The 19507-nt window shown below is 31.4% G+C and overlaps 5 protein-coding genes across 6 annotated transcripts in view; 4 read left to right on the top strand and 1 right to left on the bottom strand.

Moving 5' to 3' along the window:
- The window catches only part of LOC140920191 (protein HUA2-LIKE 3-like), a 7012-nt gene extending 6538 nt beyond the window's left edge, over positions 1 to 474 (top strand). The window contains exons 4-5 of the mRNA XM_073368070.1: positions 6 to 378; positions 419 to 474. Of these exons, the coding sequence (XP_073224171.1) occupies positions 6 to 378; positions 419 to 474 (429 nt within the window). The remainder of the gene's footprint in view (positions 1 to 5; positions 379 to 418) is intronic.
- On the top strand, positions 349 to 7689 carry LOC101513145 (protein HUA2-LIKE 3). The gene is made up of 10 exons (XM_004495173.4): positions 349 to 1489; positions 1847 to 2303; positions 5012 to 5120; positions 5229 to 5341; positions 5450 to 5634; positions 5723 to 6167; positions 6267 to 6678; positions 6794 to 6964; positions 7068 to 7115; positions 7200 to 7689. Exons 1-9 carry the CDS (start codon positions 492 to 494, stop codon positions 7094 to 7096), a joined length of 2919 nt encoding a protein of 972 aa, XP_004495230.2. The 5' UTR covers positions 349 to 491; the 3' UTR covers positions 7097 to 7115; positions 7200 to 7689.
- Positions 7690 to 9962: 2273 nt separating this feature from the next.
- LOC101512815 (probable glutathione peroxidase 4) lies at positions 9963 to 17311 on the top strand. The gene is made up of 8 exons (XM_004495171.4): positions 9963 to 10152; positions 10517 to 10593; positions 10691 to 10752; positions 10857 to 10975; positions 11062 to 11232; positions 11332 to 12869; positions 12982 to 13052; positions 14298 to 17311. The coding sequence occupies exons 1-6, from the start codon at positions 10099 to 10101 to the stop codon at positions 11362 to 11364; spliced, it is 516 nt and encodes a 171-aa protein (XP_004495228.1). The 5' UTR covers positions 9963 to 10098; the 3' UTR covers positions 11365 to 12869; positions 12982 to 13052; positions 14298 to 17311.
- Positions 16672 to 17311, top strand: LOC113786164 (small polypeptide DEVIL 1-like). The gene has a single exon (XM_027333381.2). The coding sequence runs from the start codon at positions 16672 to 16674 to the stop codon at positions 16819 to 16821; it is 150 nt and encodes a 49-aa protein (XP_027189182.1). The 3' UTR covers positions 16822 to 17311.
- A 1352-nt stretch (positions 17312 to 18663) lies between these two features.
- LOC101512176 (uncharacterized) overlaps positions 18664 to 19507 on the bottom strand; it is a 5318-nt gene continuing 4474 nt past the window's right edge. For both annotated transcript variants that reach the window (XM_004495169.4, XM_012714310.3), the window contains exon 10: positions 18664 to 19302. In XM_004495169.4, the coding sequence (XP_004495226.1) occupies positions 18975 to 19302 (328 nt within the window). In that variant the 3' untranslated portion in view covers positions 18664 to 18974. The remainder of the gene's footprint in view (positions 19303 to 19507) is intronic.

Genomic DNA, 19507 nt, shown 5'->3' with positions numbered 1-19507 from the left:
GAAAGAGTGCTGGAAGCCCGTTAGCCAATGCAGCACAGGGTGCATCTGTAAGAAGGAATAAACGTCATCGGAAATCACCTGATATTGTTAGCTGTAATGATTTTGATTCATCTGCTTTTGTCTTGAATGGTAGTGTGGAGGACAAAGACAATAGCTCTTACACAATTGATTCTGATGAATTTAGCTTGAATGAGGGTAGTACAATAGATTCAAATTTTAAACACACTGAAGCTATTGAATGCCCTGAAGAAGTTGAGCTGAACAAAGGCCTTGATCTTAAAATAAAGGGTGTGGTCAATAAGAAGAAAAGAAACCCAAATAGGAAGAGGGCAACCAAAGAAGCTTCCAAGCCAACCATTAAGCTTGAGGAAGAACTTGGTGTGCAGAATGCCAGTCAAAGTTCCCAGAATATTTGCAGAAATTCAGAAGAGAGATGCTTTGAACAAGATGGAGATGAACACTTGCCCCTTGTGAAGCGAGCGAGAGTCAGAATGGGTAAATCATCTTCCACAGAGGCAGAACTCAATAGCATTCCTCATGCTCCAGGGAAAAGCGTTAAGGAAGATATTAACTCACCACCACAGATGATAACATCCTCAAATTGTGAGAATGGGAGCTCTGCTGATGGAGGCTCATCTGTCCTGAATGGGGCTATGGATAATATTTCTCCTTCAAATATTTCTGCTCCATGTTTAGAAAATCAGATTTGTATTACGAAGCGAGATCAAACATTCAGCTCTGTGGATGACGAAGCTGCTTTACCTCCATCTAAACGCCTTCATCGTGCTTTGGAAGCTATGTCGGCTAATGCTGCTGAAGAAGGTCAAGTTCGTAAAGAAGCATCATCCTCCAGAATGACATCAATTGGTACGTGCTGTTTATCTGCTATCAAGGCAAGTCCAGATATGAATATTAATGATCATGAAGGTGGTGGTTTAGGGTTTCAAAAGTTTGATACCTGCAGTGGTAATTCTTCTCATATCATTGTGCATAGTTTGTCAGCCAATTCAAATCTGGTTATTTCAACAGAGAATAAATCATCTAAACAAGCGGATAAGCTATCAACCAGGTTCCAACATGAAACTGGCAATGATGTTCTACCAAATGCTGCAGACCAAGTTGAAAAACTTAGTGACTATGTTGCTTTTCATACTGCTAATGCAGATTTGAAAACTGAGGTACATAGAGAAATTTCTCCAAATCTTGATTCAAAATGTTATGAAGTTGAAAGCAATCAAAATTCACCTGACCCGTCATTACCACCAGCACCAAATAGTGAAGATAATATTACGACTGTGAATTATTCAAATACAAGATCTGATGCATCAGAGCATAATGGAATAAGCCTTCATTCTGTGACAGATGTGACAAAGAAAGAAATTAGTTCCCCCCAAAATAATATTGATCTGCCTCAGAATGAGGTTGTTGTTTGTGAGGATAAGAAGTGTTTGAATCCATCAGTTGATGATGTTAATAAAGCAAATGACATGTAAGCTCTGTTTTGGCTTTTTATAGTTGCCTTTAATCTTTTTATACAATCTTCACAGCAAATTTAGAAAAAAAATGAAAAACAATCTTTACAGTCTTAAACGACAAGTTTTTCCTGCTTTTCTCCCTTTTCTGTTATATATATTGTTATAGATTTTAATTTGGTGGACTTATGCTTTCCTTATTTAGATCATTTTGATTAGTGCTCACTATAGTTGAATCCTATGTAATAAATTGATATTTTTGTATTCATGTTTCAGTGATTGCCACTATTAAATGAGATCAAATTAATTAGAAAAAGTTATTTATGCTCCAATTATTTTATTCAAGAAAGCTCATGACGGTTCCTTAATTTCAGGAGTGAGGTCATAAAAGAGGTACAATGGAAAGGGCCAGAGGAGGATTTGAATTATGTTTCAACATCTGATGACTGTTTGGGTGAAAAGGTTATTTCGGGCATTCGGTCAAGTCCATCCTTGACAGATGGGGGAGATTGCATTCCACAAGGATCACCTCCAAACACGTCAATTTGCAATGTTTCTACATCAGACAGTAGTAATATCCTTCACAATGGTAGTTGTAGCCCTGATGTTCATTTACACCAGAAACAAAATTTATCTTGTCCTGTTGATGAAAGTAAGTATGGGTCTGAAGCAACCCAACAATCAAGATCCATGGGCAAGTCAACAGAAGCAGGACGTGCTGCTTTGTTGTACTTTGAAGCAATGCTTGGGACCTTAAAAAGGACAAAGGAAAGTATTGGGCGAGCAACACGCATAGCTATTGACTGTGCAAAGTTTGGCATTGCAGCTAAGGTAATACACTTTTGTTTTGAATTCCCCCTCTCCTATCTGAAAATGTTCTGTTGTTGAATCTGAGTACTTGTTGATCTAGATTAGATCTACTTTTATCCTAGCAATTATGTCTATTTAGGATCTTTATGGAAGATTTTCAGACCATTGAGCTAATGCAATCGGAATTCTCCGTGAGCATTACTATTGTCAACAAGTACAAGAGAATGAAGATTTGAAACTAACTAAAAAAGTTATAGTCTATATGGTCTTTATTTATAATCAGTCTGCTGGTTCTGTTATGGCTTCCGCTTTGAGGGGAAGTTGGGTTATTGGTATAAAAAGTGTGGGTAATATTCTGTTGTGTCTAGTGCCCTTGTTCTTCACTATGACGCTGATTTTTTAACCTCTTCTGAAAATTATCTCAAGGTGCATATGTGAATAGAAGTTTTTTTTTTTCTGCATCCTAATTTTGAATTTTTAATACATTAGATTAATATTGACAATAGGTGTTTAGGTATGGATTCCCTAGGGAGAATCATTTTGATATTTCAAGACCGACAATTTGGAGGAAAGGTCTCTTCAAGACTGTTTATTGCTTGATGTGTTGCCCGGAGTCAGCATAATGTTTTTTTTCCCCTTTTTTACCTCCCCAATAAAATACAAGGTTGCATCGAGATTGATCCTCCTTTTTTTTTAATTTTAGCCAGTCTTCTCTAATATTATCATTATATCTTTTGCGTTGTTTAAGTTGTCTTTGATTGCAGCATTCCAGCTTTAGCCATGTTGTCAAATAGCAGCTGAGCGGTACTTACGCATTGCAAATTTAAACAAATCACTATTATTATGCGATACACAAATACGATTGAAGTGTTGTCCAATAGCGGACATTTATAGCGCCATAGGGCAGCAGAATTTGAACAAAATTCAAATTTTCATGATCTGCTATTAACAACACTAAACTGTAGTCTATAGCAGCCGTTATAACGCTGCTGCGTAATGTTACTTCCCCTAGCTGCTATACAACCCTGTTGTGGTTTTTAGTGGCTGTAGCGGCGCTAAAGCATAGCAAATTTAAACAAACCACTATTATTATGTGATACACAATTTTGTATGAACAGTTGTCTGATTCCAGACAGTTATAGTGCTCTAGCGCAGCAGAATTTGAACAAAAAACAATTTTCTATGATCTGCAATTGACACCACTAAACTGTAGGCAATACAGTGTGGCCATGTTAACGCTGTTGCATAGCGTTACTTGTCCTAGTTGCTACACAAAACAGTAGTTGCTGCTACAGTGTAACTCATGTAATAACTGACTCACTATGCCCTTAACTTATAGCTGTTCCCTCTGTTTTTTTGGACGTTTTGGCCATTTCACCCTTAAATTTATTTGCTTTAGATTTGGTTTGAATATTGGTTAAGAAGAACCTTGGTTATTCGTGACAAATGTCTTCAATTGCGTATTCTGTTTTTGAGCTTTTATTAGTGTTGTAGTTTCTTGTGTTGTTTCCCTATACTTTGACGTGGCGGCTATACTACTACCTGCTTTGCTGCTATAGTGTTTTGAGAGTATGCAACTATCTTCCACCATTGATTACATGTTTTATAGAAAGATCTTTAATTGCTTGTAAAGTTATCATTATTCCGAGTAAAGGTTATTGCAATTGATAATATACTGGAATTTGGTTTCTATCTTTTTTTGGAGAGAAATTTGCATGCCTTCTACACTTGGCATGGCATGAAATATCTAAGTTGAAATTATGGTCAAATTTAGATAGTCAGTGTTATATGGTTGTCCTTAGTTTATAGCTACTTGCTGAAAACTCCCTTCTACCATGATAGGGATTTTACTATTTGATTACTAAAACAACTAAACTTTCAAATTGTTGCTTTATTTATTTATTTATTTATTTTTTACCAATACTATCATAGTAATAGGATACCCTTGGTTTTCGATTTTAATTCCCCCAAATGCAAACATATTTTGATTTTCCTCTAACTACCAAGGACAAAGTCATCACTAGACATTGAAAGAAAAATAATTGTTTTCTTCAAAAAAGCATTATTTTTATATAATTTAGTTTCTGATGTTCTATAATAGATAGATCATACAAATTTTGTACTACATTTTTGTTTACATAACTGGTTTCTCTTCTATTTTAGAGAAATACTCCAAAGATCATTCATCTACCATTGATTTCCTTGTTGAAGTAGAGATAAAAGTGGGCATGTTATAATGTGGGAAGTTTCATTGAATCTACTTGTTAAAGTGTACTCCCTCTGGCCTTATTTATATACAATTTTCTTGATTCACACATATTAAGAAATTAATTATGATTACTAAAATCTCCTTTTTTATAATAGTTATAACATTAAATTTGAATTGAATCTATACTCCATCTTAGCAAATAGAAGAATTAATTAGGGGTACTTTTGGAACAATGATATTAACCAAAATTGAATTTGGTGACTTCGGTTTATATTTTAGGGCTTGAGGCCAAAAAATTATGACGACTTTTGCTTATATAAGGCCGGAGGGAGTAACTTAAAAATTGGCTATGTATGGACTGATATTATTTTTCTGAAATATGGGCATCAGATGGAAGTTAAAATCATTTAGTGGGATTTATGGTTATTTCCTATGCAAAATTGTTAATTATACTTATAAAATCTTTCAAGCCTTTTATTGATACCGGATGCATATTTTGGGATGTTGGGCTGTGTTCCAGGTCATGGATATTCTTGCCCACAATCTTGAAAGTGAATCAAGCTTGCATCGGAGGGTTGATTTGTTTTTTCTTGTTGACTCTATTGCACAGTTTTCACGTGGTTTAAAAGGTAAGTTATTTATTGCTTTGCTACACGTTAGTCATGCTATAACCAAAATAGAAAGTTTGAAGCAAGAATTGATAATTAGTTGATATATAAAATGTCTCATTTTTCCAGGTGATGTTTGTGGAGTATATTCATCCGCTATCCAAGCAGTCCTCCCTAGACTATTGTCTGCTGCTGTTCCTCCTGGAAATGCTTCACAAGAGAACCGTAGGCAGTGTCTTAAGGCAAGTTAATTTAGTTTCATTTTTTATAGTTAGATCTGTATTATTTTATTTCTTAGAGCTCTGTTTTTATTATCATTCTTTGTTAACATAATCGTTAAATTTGTATAGGTTTTAAGGCTGTGGTTGGAGAGAAAAATCTTACCGGAGTCGATGATTCGCCACCATATCCGGGAATTGGATTTATATAGTTCACTTTCTGCAGGTGCATTTTCACGACGATCATTAAGAACAGAGAGAGCTTTGGATGACCCTATAAGAGAAATGGAGGGTATGCATGTTGATGAATATGGAAGGTTTGTTTTTGTTAATATAATTTTGACTTTATTATTTTTATATACTGCTGGGAATGTGTTTACTTAAACTTTGTATTTGATCTTGTAGCAACTCAAGTTTGCAGCTACCTGGATTTTGCATGCCTCGAATGCTTAAAGATGAAGATGACAATGAAGGGAGCGATTCTGATGGAGGGAACTTTGAGGCTGTCACACCCGAGCATAATTCTGAAGTACATGAAATGACTTCTACAATCGACAAACACAGGCATATCTTAGAAGATGTTGATGGTGAGCTTGAAATGGAAGATGTGGCTCCTTCTCGTGATGTTGAAATGAATTCATTTTGCAACGTTGATAGCGGAAACGTCACAATGTTTGAGAAGAATCCTTCTGTGTCTATGCCGCTATCGTCGGCACCTCCGCCATCTGCCCCTCCACCACCACCACCACCACCTCCTCCTCCACCCCCACCTCCTATGCTACACCATGTGTCATCTACCTCTGATCCATGTCGTACTGTTTTTAATTCAAGAGGTCATACTGAATTGCAGGTATGTTTTGCAACTTTGGCTTAGGATTTTTATTATTTCAATAATCAGTGTCCCCAAGAAGGAATAACTAATTGTGTCCTTTCTACTGCTCTTTTGCAGTGTGTGAAAGACAATCCACTTCACTCTATAGCTCATCCCGTAGCACCAAGGAGTAGCCAACCTCTTAGTGATGCAGTGCACTATCATGCTCCAGAATACAGAGAAATGCACATGCCAGACAGCTTCCCTGTACCACCCACAGTAAATTATCGACATTCTGACGGTGTTACTATGCATAATAGAGGGTATCCTATACGGCCACCTCGCCATGTTCCGTCCAATCAATTTTCTTTTGTTCATGGGGAACAGCATAATAGACATCGAAGGGAGATTCCACCACCTCCTTATTCCAATAGGCAACACTTTATGGAGAACATGGAGAGAGAGAACTTCTATAATAATAATCATGAAAGATTAAAACCACCTCCATATGATTACCGGGAGAGATGGGATGTTCCCGCACCTTATTCTGGTAAGATTGATATAATTGAGGCTTATTTTGATGGTTGTAGTGTATATTCATATTGATTGACCATGCAATGTTTTTTTGGGTTATGTATAATGAAATTAAGTTTTTAATTGTGTAGGTCCTAGGTATCACGACGAAGATATGCCATCCCCATATGGGTGTCATCCATGCGAACCAACTAGAATACCAGGTCATGGGTGGAGATTCCCTCCCCGGTCAATGAATCACAGGGACTCCATGCCATTTAGACCACCTCCCTTTGAAGATGCAATTCCAGTTGCAAACAGAGGTTCATTCCTCCTAACTACTAATTTTTCTTTATCATGATAATTCTGTATTAGATGATCTTTTTGGACCCTGTGACTTACTGGAAAATAATATTTGCATGTCAGGTCCAAGCTTTTGGCGGCCTAGGAGGTAGTACCAAGAATCCAAATCTGGTATACTTTTTATTAACCATGAATTGTCCCTTCAATGATTGGTGTTTTTGTTTTGGTACTAATTTTTTCTTCCTTCATTGCTAGGTATAACCAACTTTTCGGCCTGAGATCTGGCTTTGTTTAGGAGGTGATTTATGGTCTATCATTCTGTACATGTAGGACTCTTCGGAGGAGGATTCACCAGAATCTGCACAGAACATATGAATGATCTAGAAGATTTGTTGTACATATGTATTTAAAGCCTATTCTGCAGAATGCAGGGCAGGAAGAGTCATTGTAGATTTGTCGGAGGGGTGTAACCTTAACTTGCTTAGGTTGTCGTGTCAAAATTTTCCCCCGCCAAATTTTATAATTTATTTCGTGGAAGCCCTCTTATAGAATTTAGATCAGTATATATATAAATTTCAGTGAATATTTCTTGAAATTGTTCTTGATACAAAGAAAAATTTCTCCCTACTGTATTCTCTCATTAGTTGTTTACTCAGGTATGCCAACACAAGTCTGTGTGCATGGTCAGTTGGTGGTTGCCAACTCTTCTGAAATAAACCCGTGTGGGCCAGATATTTGATATGCTTGTCGGAAGATGGCTTCTTCTCCCTCCTCGTTCACTATTCTCAAGAGTTTCTAATTTGTGTTCAGATAGTAAATTACATGTTTAGATTAGTTAATTCAGATGAATTTAAGATGTCATGGAGTTAATTCGGATGTATTTTACATGTCATTCCTTGCTGACGTTGTTTTTTGGAGCCGGAGATACTTCTCTCCAAGTCTTCTAAATCAGTACCCTTAAAAATGTATTTAATACGATTATTTTGTTCTTTTAAGTTTTTTTATAAAAATTAAGGGCGAATGGGTCCATGTTCAAATCTATAATGACTAAAGATCAGAGATTAAAGTAGTGGTTATATTAAAAAATATTTTTAAATTATTACATATTTAAATTTGTAGATCTATATTAAATCATTACATATTTAAATTTATAGATATTTTAAAATCGCTGAAACTAAAAAGGATGACTATAAAAATTACAATATCTAGAAAGTTGTATTGTTTCAATTTAAATCTCTTGTAATCTTTTCTATTATTCAAATTTAGCTTTTATTTTAATTTTTTTTTTTGGAATTGTAAATTTATATCATATAGTTTACATAAATATAGATCATTAGATATGTTATTAAGATTTCAGAAGATTAACGGTGTTTAATAAAGGTGTTTATAACGTTAATTTTGATATATCTCAATAACATATCTAATGATTTTAGAGATATGAGCACTCAGAGGATTCAAATTTTGTCTATAATAAACATATATTTGGAGTGTAACATTGACGATACTAAAGTAATGATTGATTCTGAATTTGCACTTTGTCTGTAAGTATTTTTCTCTTCAACTTATAAATATTAGTTTCTTTCTAACCTTAAAAATATTTTTCAAATCCTTTTTTTTTAGAACTTTAACAAAATATGAATTAAATGCTTAGATTGTTTTTATTTCAATTTATGAACCATTAAGTTTTTAAAGAATGAAGCATATGCATATCATTTTTAATATTTTCACATAAACTTTTATTTTCTTTAGTATCTTATTAATAAATTTAAATATTTTTTGGTTAAAGATAAAAATACATATGCAGTTCTTTAAATTTAGTAGTTAAATTACATTCAGTTTACACTATTAATCTATATGTTATACTCTCGCCGTCCAATAATAATTGTCACATCTGCAAGAAAAAACTGACGTTTTTATTTTCAATGCAAGTTTAATTTATTTTTATCAATTCTACGCTCTAACTAATACTATTGTATCACTTCCAATTTATTATTCATCAACTTTGCATTTATGCTAATTGGAATCAACAAATAGTTTATAAGTATATGTTGGTAGAATTATTCTTCTATCTTTCATTTATCATCTTTTGTGACAATTATTTTGCGACAGAAGAAGTATTAAAGTATACATGAGGTCTTTTAAACATGACAATTTTCATGAATTAGTGACATTAAATATTAGCATATAATTCAAACACTACAATGAATTGACTGTTCAAACTATTTCCCTGGAGGAGGTAGTTAATGACATTGATTATATTAACAAATATTTATTTATAAGTTGATAAAGTCATACATGTGTGTAAATGATTGTTGAGAAAATCAAATAATATAAATCATTTATAAGATTTGATAAATATTTTTTTAAAAATTAATATGAGATATATATTATTAAAGCATTTGGTAGAGTTTCTATTCATCTTATGATTTCAATTTCACTAATTATTATTAAAAATAACAACAACAAAAAAACCGAACAAACAAAATATAATTTAAAAAATTAAATCTGATAAAAAAAACTTAAAAAATTTGAACGAGAATTGAGTTAAATGAGAATTGAGTTAAATGGTCACTCTCTGTATAAAATTATAGCTTGACATATTTATTTGTAATAAAAGTTGATCTGGCTCATCCACTGCTCTGAATTTTTTGAAGTATAATAAGAAATCTAAATAAATTAATGGAGATAAACTATTTTTTGTGATTGGATTTGTTTCTTCCTAGTCCAAAATACAAGATCATGGTAGCCATGTTATGATTCCAGGGTGTAAGATGACCAATCAATAGATTTAAAAACATGAAGTGCGCAACATTGATCCAATGACTATTGGTTGTGATAATGCTAGAAAAATGAAGTAATGTTGATTCAATATAAGGATTCATGTCAATCAATTGAAAAATGTTCAAGTACTAAATTATTATTTGTTGACTTTATTACCAAAAAGATAGGATTATACGCCACCTATACACAGAACCAGATTGAACAATGGAAATGCTATAAATAATTGAACTGTGATGTGCAAGATATAAACATAAAACAAAGTTCAACTATATCATATAAATTTGGAGGAGGAGACAAGAAAGAGTATTAAGAGTGTTTTTTTTTTACTAAAAAAACAAGAGTGAGTGTTTAGCTGTTGAATACAGACAGAGAAATGGGTGCTTCACAATCAGTCATAGAAAATTCTATTCATGAATTCACAGTCAAGGTAATGTCCCTACCCCAAAATTAGTTTTTTTTTTTTTTTTTTTAAGTTCTTTCAATTATTTTTTTCTTCTCAAAGTACCACATGTACATTTGTAAAAAGAAATTGTTTTGAAAAGACATTTACTTTTAATTTAAAATGTGATTTCAACTTTTTTTAATTGCTTCATCTAATTAATATTTAGTATAACACTCTCAAATTATTATTCTTAAATTTTATATTGTTTATCATTTTTTTTCGTAACCTATATAAAATAGTTAAATGTGACTCTAGGAGCAATAGAGTAATATTTTTTCTTTAACTTGTTGTGACATTATAATGACATGTGATTATGATTGTTAACATATATTTCTGTTGATTGGCACAGGATGCAAGGGGAAAAGATGTGAACCTGAGCGACTACAGGGGAAAAGTTCTTCTTGTTGTTAATGTTGCTTCAAAATGGTTATTTTCACTTTCTAACTCTAATTTTCTTATTCTCTTTCCTTCTCTAATCCTTCTATCACTAACTATAACTCATGCATGTTAAAAAAAAAAACAGTGGCTTTGCTGATGCCAATTATTCTCAGTTAACTCAGCTTTACACCACATACAAGGAGATAGGTATGCTATTTTATTTAATTTTTTTGTCTATTAAAAAATGATAAATAAAAACTATGATGTGTAGTTGAGAATGTTATATATGTTTGTATGAATGTTGATTTCAGGTCTTGAAATATTGGCATTTCCATGCAACCAATTTTTGAGGAAAGAGCCAGGAAGTAGTCAAGATGCACTAGAGTTTGCATGTAAAAAATATAAGGCTGAATATCCCATTTTTGGGAAGGTATCATAAATATATTGATGCTTGTTTCTTTGTTTCTCTTGAATCTAAATAAGCAATGAGATGAATAATTTAGTTTGTATGTGTAGGTACGTGTGAATGGAGAAGATACAGCACCTGTGTATAAATACCTGAAAGCACAAAAATGTGGAAGTTTGGGATCAAGAAGAATAAAATGGAATTTCACAAAGTTTTTAGTGGATGAGGAAGGCCATGTCATCCAGCGTTATAGTCCAACCACCCCACCCTTAGCCATACAAGTACTTTTTTTTTTAATATTAAGTTTTATTGTCCTTGAGAGGTTAATTAAAGTAATTAATATATTAACAAAATGTATGTTGCTTTGTTATGTTTGACAGAATGATATCAAGAAGGCATTGAGAGTGGCTTAATTGAGAGTACCATCGGTCGTGTGAAGATATATCTTATTAACTGTTTGTTGATTGCATATATTCACGTCTAAATTTAATATTGTTTTGTTGTATCAATATTTTTTATATGTTCAAGTGCATTCAATTTGTTTTTTCTCCACTAAACATCATCATGGTCATGCTTGGTTGGTGTAGTGGAATCATTTATGAGTTGATTAAGGTGATCATAAATAAAATGTTTCATTTTCATTTGTTTAATTAAAAATATTTTTTTTTACTTATTCTACTCCCATTCTTCCTATTAGAGATTTTGATTTTTTTGGCTGGAGAAAGTTTAAGCAAAATATGTGGTGATGGTGAGGATACTACAATTAAGAAGAATAAACAAATCAGAAAATATAAAATTAATGTGAAGATGATGTTTTTTTTTTTTATCAATGAAGAGGAGATGGTGTAGAAATGAAAAACATACAAGATGATTAATGCGCAACACTCTAAAGCATGTGTGCATAATAAATTTTGAGAGGGATATTGCAGGTTAGAATTTGCACTCCAACAAATTAAATGTTTTCGTAGATTTTTATCATCTAAACTTCACTTATGAGATAATTTCTCAATAATCTGATTACAATGGAATATCAACAAATTCCCTTTTGAGTTGTTTGATTTGGTTTGCACATCCACAAATAATTCTATAGCTGGATAGCATCTAAGTACATCAAGAGCGGATCATTTGGTGGATGATGATCTAAATCAATAGGTTATGTTAACATATTAAACTTTTACATTAATCCTAACTTAGCATTACAAAATCGACTTGTAAGATAAACAACGTTTTTTTTTTTATATAAACTCTTGATTTAATTCTCATATTTTTACTGACTCCTGAAATTAATTCTTCTATTTTAAAATCTAAAAGTTGTGGTCCCTCCCTCAATTTTTCCAATTAAAAATTAGTGATGTGACATATTTAAACTATATGACATATGATATAATATTCTTAAATGATTTTTACTGATGAAATAGTAATAAAATCCTCTATTGGTATTAACTTCTGAAAATATTTTATTTTTGTAATTTAATTAATAACATATTGATAATTAATGCATCTAAGTTGATAAGTTCGTATGTCTTGTTATTTAAAATATGTAAATCATCATTTTTTTAATTAAAAAATCTATAAAAAATATCAAAATTGTCGAATTTTAAAATATAAAAATCAATTCTACGAATTGGTGAAAATAAGAGGGTCAAACTGAAATAAAACCTAAATTCTATTGAGATAATATTATACTATTTCTCAATATAAGACTTGGGTGGTTTGCCAAGGCACTCCCAACTCCTATTGATTTAGACATCAAAGTGCTCACAAGTATTTCCTTTAAAAGCAGAACAGTCCACCAAAAACTATATCCTTTCAATATACTGTAGTTGCAAATTGCAATGAATATTAAACTCTAACCACCTTTCAAAATGTAAACTCTAATCACTATTAATCAGATTTTCTCTCTCAACCACTTTTTAAAGTAAGTATGGTTTGGCAATGAATTTTTCCATCGCTATATATAGGTTGAATTTTAACACTAATCGAATCCATTCCTTTACATGAAATGAATAAACCATTTGCACTCAACTTAGTACGATGATTATGGCTGATCTTCTTCGTCACTAGAGGTTTTGGTGCCGAAAGTGTGTTTTGCAACTTCAAGGTAGCCACTTTAACTTTAACAACTCATAATTTTGCTTTTGATACTTTATTTTATTTTAATAAAAAATTTCTTACCAAGATTTGAATCTAGAGCATGAACTTAGTATAAAAAATAAAATTACCAAGCTGTGTCACTAACAAGAGTAACTTTACATTTTATTTTATTTTATAAACAGGAAAATATAATTATTCGTAATATAATGTTGAATTTAATAATATCAATATTTTTAGTTAAACTAAAATTTAATTACATAATGTAACTTTACTTTTATCCATTACTATATTGGGTGAAATATATAATAAATTTGTTAAATATATCAAAACTAATCAAACTCCGCCACTAATTAGAGTAACTTTACTTTTATCCTTTATTTTTTGTTCTATGAAGTCAACACTTTCATTCAACATTAAACTGATTAAATATCTTGTCTTAATAAGAAGTAGGTTTGATTTCATTGTCAACAATAGTCGTGTAACCGATCTATAATTAGTAGTTACCATTTCAAGCGATTGTAGAACGTATCACATGTCTTTTCTTATCATTATTGAGATAATATTCCTTCTCTCTTATTCTATTTTTCATTTATAGAAAAAGTTAACATATTCGACTTAAAAGTAAGATCATTAGAGCCATCATTATGACTATAAATAAAACTTTAATAAATAAAAATATTTATAAAAAAATTACTTAATAAATTAAAAAGTGTCATATTCTAATATTTTTAAAACTAATAAAATTTTATTTAAAACTAATATTATATCAAAAATAATATTAAATTGTCTAATTTTATTATCAATTAAAAAGACAATAGTATACCAAATTAATTATATTAATTTAATAAATAATTTTATATTATAAAGTGTCTAAAACACATTTTTTAATAAAATATTAAATACTTTTACTAAACATTATTTATAAACTATAATAAAGTTCTCATATCTCAATTTCACTTTAAATTTTTATATGAGTTGGACTAATCCTAATCCTTATACCGCTAATAAAGTTTTGGCTTGAAATCATTAGCCCATAAGATGTGAAGGGATGGATATGTGGGTTGGTGAATTCAATTATTTTGTTGTTGGGTGTAGCTACCAACAGTCTCATACTTAATTCACCACCATATATATATCTTTTTATTTTTTGTGAGGACAAATTTTTATTAAATCTCTTGAAGGAGAATTTTGCCGTATGATATTACTCAATGTTGACAACAACAAAAAACTTTTGTTTTTTGTGTAATTAAAGCTTCATCCAGCATATGGGGTACACAATCACTCAGTTGCACCACAAATATCTTATCTCTTCATCTATTCACACAAGGGCATGAAAGCTTCGCCTACCCAATATCAACCAAATTCTTATTATTTTGTTGAATTTAACTCTAAGTTGAGATATATTGGCAACAGATTAAAAATTTATACAACAATAAATATATAAGACAAAAAGATATATTTCATGGTACAAAATATAAATAAATTCTAATTAATAAGCTTCCATGACCGAAATATAATGTTCAATCTATCAATATCGAGATTTTTATTAGTTGAACTAAGTGTCTAGCACCAAATATATTTTGTTTATCATATCATTAAGTAATTGTATAAGCATTATATTCTTTAAGGTGTGATGATGACCGATCTCGATCCCACTTAGATAAAACTTGTTTACCCCAAAAATAGAAATTAAAATTTTGAGCCACATATACACAATTGTAAGTATAATAGATAGATACATGTCATACAACACAATAATCAAAAGAGTGGCCCAATTATGGTCACAATGTCTACTTTCACAATAACAAGTAAAAAGCAATGTGAGACTGAGATATCACCACACTTTTCTCAATCTGAATTTCAACATTAAGTGAAATATACGAAGGAAACAACAGAGTATTCGTGACTATGGAGGACATTGATGTAGTTCCATTTAGGAGTATAAGAGATATTCTAACTCGTATTATAAAACATTAACATTAACATGATGATTATTAATTAGTATACCGGATTAATATAACAATTTGAATAATGATGTCATGATTTTCTACTATCCCTAACTACTCCCAATATAAATTAAAATAGTGCTTTGACTGATGATGGTGCTCATACTAATAAAGAAAGATGTTAAATACTTAAATATGGTATTGGATTAAGGTCATTTTATCTCTTCTTGGATTTATAAATATGAGAACAAAATATGATATTGTCCATATTCTATATCCATATCGTGTACCTGACTCAGCTTGCATGCTCAAACATAATAATTGCTGTTTCTCATTTGAATTATGTCAACCATGAACTTGAAGCCTTGAAACATGTAACCCCACTCCTCATTGTAACTATGTGTTATTGGGAAGAAAAAAAATTATATATCCTCCTAGAATTTGTTATTCTTAAAATCAAGGGCTAATTAAGATGATTCATGGAGGAAAAATTTATGGTATGTCCTTGTTTTATTTTGTTGAGTTTAAACTCAGCACGATTAAAACACTCTTCAAAATCGTTGTTTAAAGAATATTTGCACATAATATTATTCTTTGACGATACATCAATTCAAAAAACAATTAGTAATAAAAAAATGACAAACAAATTTCACAATTTTCTTGTATATATGAGGTCATATATATATATATATATATATATATATATATATTTTGTCGAAACACAACTTCATTAATATAGATTAATAACACAATTTTACGGTAAAAACATGTCATCTTGTGTCACGCGTTACAAGTGGCAGATCCACTATTTATTTTGGGGTATGCCTCTTGTATGAAAATCATTTATACTTTATTTAGTGATAATGACATCTTTAAATATATATATTATCCACCGTCTTGTTTAATATTTTATTGCCGTAACTATAATTAAATGGGATGAAGAAATATGTCAGGTATAACTGTTTTTTAGAATATGTCTTTATTAACAACCAACATAAAAAAAAACAATAATCAACACATTTATTGGTTGTTCATTTGATGTTACTATGATTTAAAAAGTTAGAAGAAAGTAAAAACAAAATGGAACGCAATAGAATGCATTATAGCCAAGTAGATGCAGAGTCACCCTCACCTATCCCACACAAATCAAAAGGGATAAACATAAACATTAGTAACAAATAATAAAAATGAAGCGACAAAGATGACCCTTACCCTTAGTAGTGGGATGACTAGTCCCTCTCAAACAGGTTTGGCAAAGGAGACAATTTCATTGGTGGCTAATGCGACATGTCATCTTCCCTTTTATTTCTTTAATATTGCTAACAAGTGTCTTAATAATAATAATAATAATAATAATAATAATAATAATAATAATAATAATAATAATAATAATAATAATGTAACTTAAGACATTTGTTAAAGATATCAATAAATAGAAATTTGTTAAGACATTTGTTAAAGATATCAATAAATATTTCTATATATCATTAAAAAATGTATTAAGTGCACTTGTGCAATGACATGTATTGGGCCATGACATGTCGTCCACCACAAATTTTCTTCCTTCAAATTAAACAACCTCTTTCACTATATATATATATATGGTTAATTAGTCTTTTGTTGAGTATTCAAAACCACAAATACAACTTAATTTCCTATTTCTAAGTATAGAGTGAATTAATGACTACTAGTGCATTTTCATCATTGAGGGGTTCAAATTCAAAGGTTAGATCATTGGGGAAGTATAGTTCGAAGCAAGTTCGACAACAGAGGGCAAGGATTTACATAATATGGAGATGCACTGTTTTACTATTGTGTTGGAACGATTAAGTGTGTGTTTGGTTATGCGTTAGAGTTATGGTTCTGCGCGATTTCAAAGAAGCTACAAAACTTACTATATCTTTGAAAATAAAGAAAGAGATGTGTGTTTGCCTAACTTTTGAATTTGGAGCTTCACAAATTCACGCCAAATCTTGCCTTGAGATGCAAGATACGCATAGTTGCGGTGAAACCAAACACAATATAAGCTTTTACTTGGATGCGGAAAATTTGACATGATTTTGAGTAAAGTTGTGCAACCAAAGAAACACTAAGTGTGAGTAGTGTTGAAGAATTTTAGACTTTTATTGTTTCTAATTGTACCCTCTGCCAAAGGAACTATTTTTTTTTTGTTACTGGGTAGGGTAGGTAAAGGAAATAATTAAGGAGCTAGATGAAGCAGGAGTTTCTACTTAAACTGTAAATTACAATAATCTAGCACTCTTAGCATGTATATATAGATATAATAATAGCAATAATTCAAGTGAAACTTCTTCAACAACTTTGACTTATGTTTCGTTTTTTGTTAGAGGTTATTAGGTTAATTAATTTAGACTTTAAAGTAAAATGTTACAATCATAAAATGTCCCTATGAAGCTTATTCTTGACCTTGCCTTTTTGGTCCTTATATAGAAGTTACTATATGAAATGACATATTAATGATGCCTAAATCAACCATCCATTATTATTATTATGAGAAACCACCAAATTGGGTGTAGTAGTGTTATAATCAATGTGCTACCACACTTTTTTTTAATCCAATTTCTATTATATAATTGATCCAATTACAAGTGGTTTAGTTTTCAATTAATAACTAATCACAATTGAGGTAGTCATTGACTTTGTTTTTGACTCCATCGAAAATTGAACCTAGGAGCACTAGGTCGACTCTAAAGTGTCTCATCATTGACCTTACAACCACTAGGCCAGGAGGCTTAATTTAACTACCACCCATTTCTTGTTTGCAGTTTGCACTTTGCACTAAAAGTCAATGTGAAGAACTAATGTGCATTTTAACTTCAGTTTTGGTAATGTTTATTATATCCAATTTTATTCTTTTGAAACTATTCAAGTCTTGAAGTGTTAGTTGTTGTTACTTACTACTGAGTCTTTTTAGCAGGAGGATAGCATACAGTAATCATAAGAAAAATACACAACCTTGTCTAGAACTGATTTTCCGCTTTTCTAGGTATAGGATCCAAAAAAATTATAACACTTGATGACGTTCACATAATGAAATTAATATCAGTCAGTGGCCTATATGTCTTTTGTATGTATAAATAAAATTTAGGTGAGATGAGTTTTAAAGCTCACACGTGGCTGATATAGAATAGGGACTTTGACTTCATGCTTACCATACAAATCGATATCCAATTAGTTGGTATTGGAATATGATGACATGCAAAACATGAAGTAGCAAATGGTAGGAAGCAAATATATCTAACTAGACAAATAGATGAACCAGTAGTAGAACAACCTATCTCGCACATAATATATTCACATAATGCCACATCAGCCTCCTTCAATAATCTTTTCTTTCTGACATTTTCTTTTGGAAATTATTTAATTTAACAACAGTAGCAAGTTTGTTGATAAACTAAAAGATGCTCTAGTCTTGAACACGACATCTGATGGGAAATATCGTATGGTTTTTTCTACCAAAAAAATATGAAACTGTTCAAGCCAAGCATTGGTGTGGTTGAAGCTTAAATCTGTAAATGTGGGGTGCGTTACGAGAACTGGAGGTACGAGTTTAGGCAATTCCAGTGTTTTGTTAAAGACACGCATGTCATGCCAAAAATTAAATGAAAATGGGGATATAAATATACTGCAGGCATAAACCGATACAGATAATTAAGAATAAATCACAAACAAAATACTAAACGATCAACAATTGTGTCTTCTGTACAAAATTTGGAAATGTTGAGCAGGCAACAGAAACTGAACGTGTATAAAGTTGTTGATCAAAACCTACTATTTACGCTATATGTTGTTCTAGAGCTCATGCCGCTATTATATGCTTATCTTACCATTTTATATTAAAACAAAAGTTGTAACCAGATCACTGTGAATTAATAACATCCAAGGAATCCTAAGGTTTATTTTGAAGAATAAACAGCAGCATGAGCTTAACTTTTTTCCTTCTCTTAGCACAGAACAAAAAGCTAGCAAAGTCCAGAATCCAGTTCTGCATCTTTCTCAAAAATATCCCACCCATCATCAAGAAGAGCATTGTGTTCAGCTTTGGACCTCTCCTCTTGATCAACTTTGTCAGAAAGGCTTTCAACTGAGGCTGCCTGGGTGATCTTGAGTATTTCGGAAGAATCACTATGCTCAGAACCCACATTAGATGCCAAGCTTTTGTGGGATGAACCTGAAGAAGCTAAGATGCAACTTGTCTGACTTGATGTGAATGATTTACTCAAAGGAAGATTTGCATCAAATTTCTCTTTTAGAAGCCTAATATCCTCACAGATAACAGAAATTTCTCCTCTGTAAAGTTAAACAAGAAGTACATATATATTAAATAAGGAATTATAAAAACACCATAATTACAAAAGACACTGTTCCTTCATAACATTATATAATCCCCAGGGAAGAGAAAAGAATCATGTCCAAGTTATACTAAAATAAGATTTCTAGTGAAACAGAAGTTAAACAAAAAGACTTCCAGTTCCACAAAACAAACATGTAGGGA

This window comes from Cicer arietinum, chromosome 4 (genome assembly GCF_000331145.2).
Source record: "Cicer arietinum cultivar CDC Frontier isolate Library 1 chromosome 4, Cicar.CDCFrontier_v2.0, whole genome shotgun sequence".
Lineage (NCBI taxonomy): Eukaryota > Viridiplantae > Streptophyta > Magnoliopsida > Fabales > Fabaceae > Cicer > Cicer arietinum.
Note: the sequence above shows the minus strand (reverse complement) of the source record. Positions and strands in the feature narration are given on the sequence as shown.

Bases quoted from the DNA above. Each gene is read 5' to 3' on its own strand.
- LOC101513145 (XM_004495173.4), top strand. From the start codon at position 492: ATGGGTAAATCATCTTCCACAGAGGCAGAACTCAATAGCATTCCTCAT. The intron at 5,121-5,228 runs GTAAGTTATTTA...TCATTTTTCCAG, and splicing joins GTTTTCACGTGGTTTAAAAG to GTGATGTTTGTGGAGTATAT. The intron at 6,965-7,067 runs GTTCATTCCTCC...TTTGCATGTCAG, and splicing joins AATTCCAGTTGCAAACAGAG to GTCCAAGCTTTTGGCGGCCT.
- LOC113786164 (XM_027333381.2), top strand. From the start codon at position 16,672: ATGACTACTAGTGCATTTTCATCATTGAGGGGTTCAAATTCAAAGGTT.
- LOC101512815 (XM_004495171.4), top strand. From the start codon at position 10,099: ATGGGTGCTTCACAATCAGTCATAGAAAATTCTATTCATGAATTCACA. The intron at 10,753-10,856 runs GTATGCTATTTT...TGTTGATTTCAG, and splicing joins CACCACATACAAGGAGATAG to GTCTTGAAATATTGGCATTT. The intron at 10,976-11,061 runs GTATCATAAATA...TTGTATGTGTAG, and splicing joins AATATCCCATTTTTGGGAAG to GTACGTGTGAATGGAGAAGA.